At 26.1% G+C, this 2046-nt stretch overlaps 1 protein-coding gene across 1 annotated transcript; it reads left to right on the top strand.

Moving 5' to 3' along the window:
- Positions 1–21: 21 nt before the first annotated feature.
- On the top strand, positions 22–1869 carry ENU1_016300 (tyrosine kinase, putative; the record flags this gene model as incomplete). The annotated part of the gene is made up of 1 exon (XM_008856853.1): positions 22–1869. One exon carries the CDS (start codon positions 22–24, stop codon positions 1867–1869), a length of 1848 nt encoding a protein of 615 aa, XP_008855075.1.
- Positions 1870–2046: the final 177 nt, after the last annotated feature.

The following is a 2046-nucleotide window of genomic DNA, read 5'->3' as shown; positions in this document are numbered from 1 at the left end:
GTAATCAATTCAACGTATTGTATGTCATGTAAGGGGAATGCCATTTTATCAAATCATATATGTTTTAATGATTATAAATCACTAAGTACATCATGTGAACTTCAAATAAAGAATGGGTTAGGATGTATAATTTGTAATGACGGATATTATAAAAAAGATTCTATTTGCTTTGGTTGTGAAGACCCAATGGAAACATGTATAACCAAAGATATAGCAACTAGTTGTAAAAAAGGATATTTTCTTGATAATGGAAAATGTATTAATCAAAATGAATTAAAGAATTGTAAAGTTAAAACATCATTGGGATGTAGTCAGTGTGAAAAAGGATATTATGTTGATAATTTATATTGTAGTAAATGTGAAGAACATTGTAAATTATGTACTAATACATATTGTGATGTATGTGAAGAGAATTATATTAGTATAGATGGAACATGTTATTATTTTAGAGCAATAAATAAATGTGAATCATCTGATGGAGTAAAATGTACTAAATGTAGTTCAGGATATACTCCAGAAGGGAAATATTGTGCAAAGAAGAATTTATGGTATGTTTGGGTTATTATTGTAGTTGTAATAATAGTTATTATTTCATTTATTATTCTTGGAATAGTTTATAAAAGAATTCATCATAAGATTAAGAAAACAAATTTTAACGTTAAAAGTATTGATTCAATTTGTCAAACAACTGATTTGGTATTTTGTGCACCACATGTTTTAACAGATAAACCAGTAATAGAATTTTATGGAGACGATGAACTAAAAGTAAAACAAACAAAAGAAGTAACATTTTATATTGCTAATGCTGGAAAATCAAAAATTAAAATTCAACCAACAATTATGGAAAATGAAAAATATGAATTTACTATTGAACCAGAAGTAGTTGTTTTAAGAAGTCAAGAAGTAGTTGTATTTAAAGCAGAAATTACACCATTATGTTCCACACAAATAGATGACAAAATAATATTTCATTCATATGATATTAAAAAAGATGTTATGACTGAATTTTCAATTGGATTAGAATTTATAACAGAAAGAACAAATATTATTGATTATGATGAATTAATATTTGATAAAAAATTAGGTGAAGGTGGGTTTGGAATTGTTTATAAAGGAATATTTAGAGAAAATGAAGTTGCAATAAAAGTATTAAAAGATACTGAAATGACTGAGAATTCAATGGAAGAATTTAAAGTAGAAGTTGATATGTTAGATAAATTTAGATGTGAATATATTGTTCAATTTTATGGTGCTTGTTTTATTCCTACTAAAACCTGTATGGTAACAGAATATGCAAAATATGGCTCGTTAAATAAATGGATTAAAAATAAAAAGAAAGTTAGTCATTATTTAAAAATTAAATTTTGTTTAGACGCTGCAAAGGCTATTGAATATCTTCATTCAAATGGTATTTTACATCGTGATATTAAACCTGATAATATGTTAGTCTTTTCTTTTGCTGAACAAGTTGGAGTTAATTTAAAACTTACTGATTTTGGAAGTGCAAGAAGTATTAATCGTTTAATGACTAATATGACTTTTACTAAAGGAATTGGAACTCCGGTTTATATGGCTCCTGAAGTTTTACAACAACAACGATATAAAACAACTGCTGATATTTATTCATTTGGTATTTCAATATATGAAATTTTATCATGGGAAGAAGCTTATCCTACGTCTGACCCTCGTTTTGTATATCCTTGGAAAATTGCAGAATTTGTAATAAGTGGTAAAAGACTAGAAAAACCTACAAAGTTACCTGATGTTGAATATCGTATTATCACTGATTGTTGGAAAGATAAAAGTGATGATAGGATACGTGCATGTGATGCTATATCTCGTTTAGAGAAATTACTCATTAAAAATTAATTTTTTATTTATACCAAAATCGTTTTGTTATTTTTTTTATTAGTTGGAAGTATTTGAGATAGAAATAAAGAATGTTGAAGAAATTGATTTACTCACTTCTCAACATGATGAAAACATAAAGAGGGGTTTATCATAATTGATTTATTCACTTTTAAAGTAACTTCTCTTTCATAAGTT

Source organism: Entamoeba nuttalli (assembly GCF_000257125.1).
Source record: "Entamoeba nuttalli P19 unplaced genomic scaffold asmbl_2265, whole genome shotgun sequence".
Classification (NCBI taxonomy): domain Eukaryota; phylum Evosea; order Mastigamoebida; family Endamoebidae; genus Entamoeba; species Entamoeba nuttalli.
Note: the sequence above shows the minus strand (reverse complement) of the source record. Positions and strands in the feature narration are given on the sequence as shown.